Genomic DNA, 916 nt, shown 5'->3' with positions numbered 1-916 from the left:
AGAAGCTGATAATATTTGAGAGATACATGTGACTATTGCTTTTTTTACGCGATCAGAAGGATTCATTTATGAATATATAAAAATGAAGAACAGTTGATTTAATCAATTAATGACAAATTAATTAAAAAAGCATAAATAATAATATAACCATAAATCAAAAAATTGAAATTGTAAAAGGGTTTAAGAAAAGAAGATACATAGAGAGACGTGATTTAAATCCTTATAGTTTGATTACACCGCTATCTCAAAGTTAGAAAGCGTATCTCACAGATATTGCAGCTGCCAGAGTGTTAATTAATTATAAATATCGAATCTCAAAGAATCGCAGAAAGAAAAATAACAGTATAATTGAAAGCAAATATAAGAGTTGATCGATTTCTTCGTTTGCTCGTGATAATAATAATAATAATACATCATTAAAAATTTTAGAAGGTAATATTATTTGAAGAACTCATTCTGCATATTTTCCTACAGGTAATGCGAAAATGATAGATGCGAAGGAGTTGTGTGCAAATTTAACCACGGACATGATTGGCACTACCGCTTTCGGACTCAATATTGATTCACTGAACAATCCCGAATGTGAATTTCGTAAGAACAGGAAAATGATATTTGATGTTAATATCTATCGCGGCGTACAGTTTTTTATAGGACTCTTCTATCCAGAATTATGTAATTTCATTGGTGTAAAATTGTTCTCTAATGAATGCGGTACTTTTTTGCGCAATATTTTCTAGGACACGATTAAACATCGCATGAAGTCCGGAGAAAAGCGAAACGACCTCATCGATATTCTTATCGAGCTCAAGAAACAATGCGTCGATGAAGATTTGAGAGATTTCAGTGAGTACTGAATTGAGAAATGAGAAACTGCAATCAATAATAATGATTGTTTCATAGCATGAAAAAAAATCTG

General features: G+C 31.0%; 1 protein-coding gene across 1 annotated transcript; it reads left to right on the top strand.

The window, feature by feature from the left end:
- Window positions 1-25: 25 nt before the first annotated feature.
- LOC106751091 (probable cytochrome P450 6g2) lies at window positions 26-858 on the top strand. Its single transcript, XM_014631873.1, has 2 exons — window positions 26-617; window positions 738-858. Exons 1-2 carry the CDS (start codon window positions 486-488, stop codon window positions 852-854), a joined length of 249 nt encoding a protein of 82 aa, XP_014487359.1. The 5' UTR covers window positions 26-485; the 3' UTR covers window positions 855-858.
- The last annotated feature ends 58 nt before the right edge of the window (window positions 859-916 follow it).

Source organism: Dinoponera quadriceps, unplaced genomic scaffold (assembly GCF_001313825.1).
Source record: "Dinoponera quadriceps isolate SergipeBrazil2010 unplaced genomic scaffold, ASM131382v1 scaffold8521, whole genome shotgun sequence".
NCBI lineage: Eukaryota > Metazoa > Arthropoda > Insecta > Hymenoptera > Formicidae > Dinoponera > Dinoponera quadriceps.
This window is presented reverse-complemented; position numbering and strand designations above follow the sequence as displayed.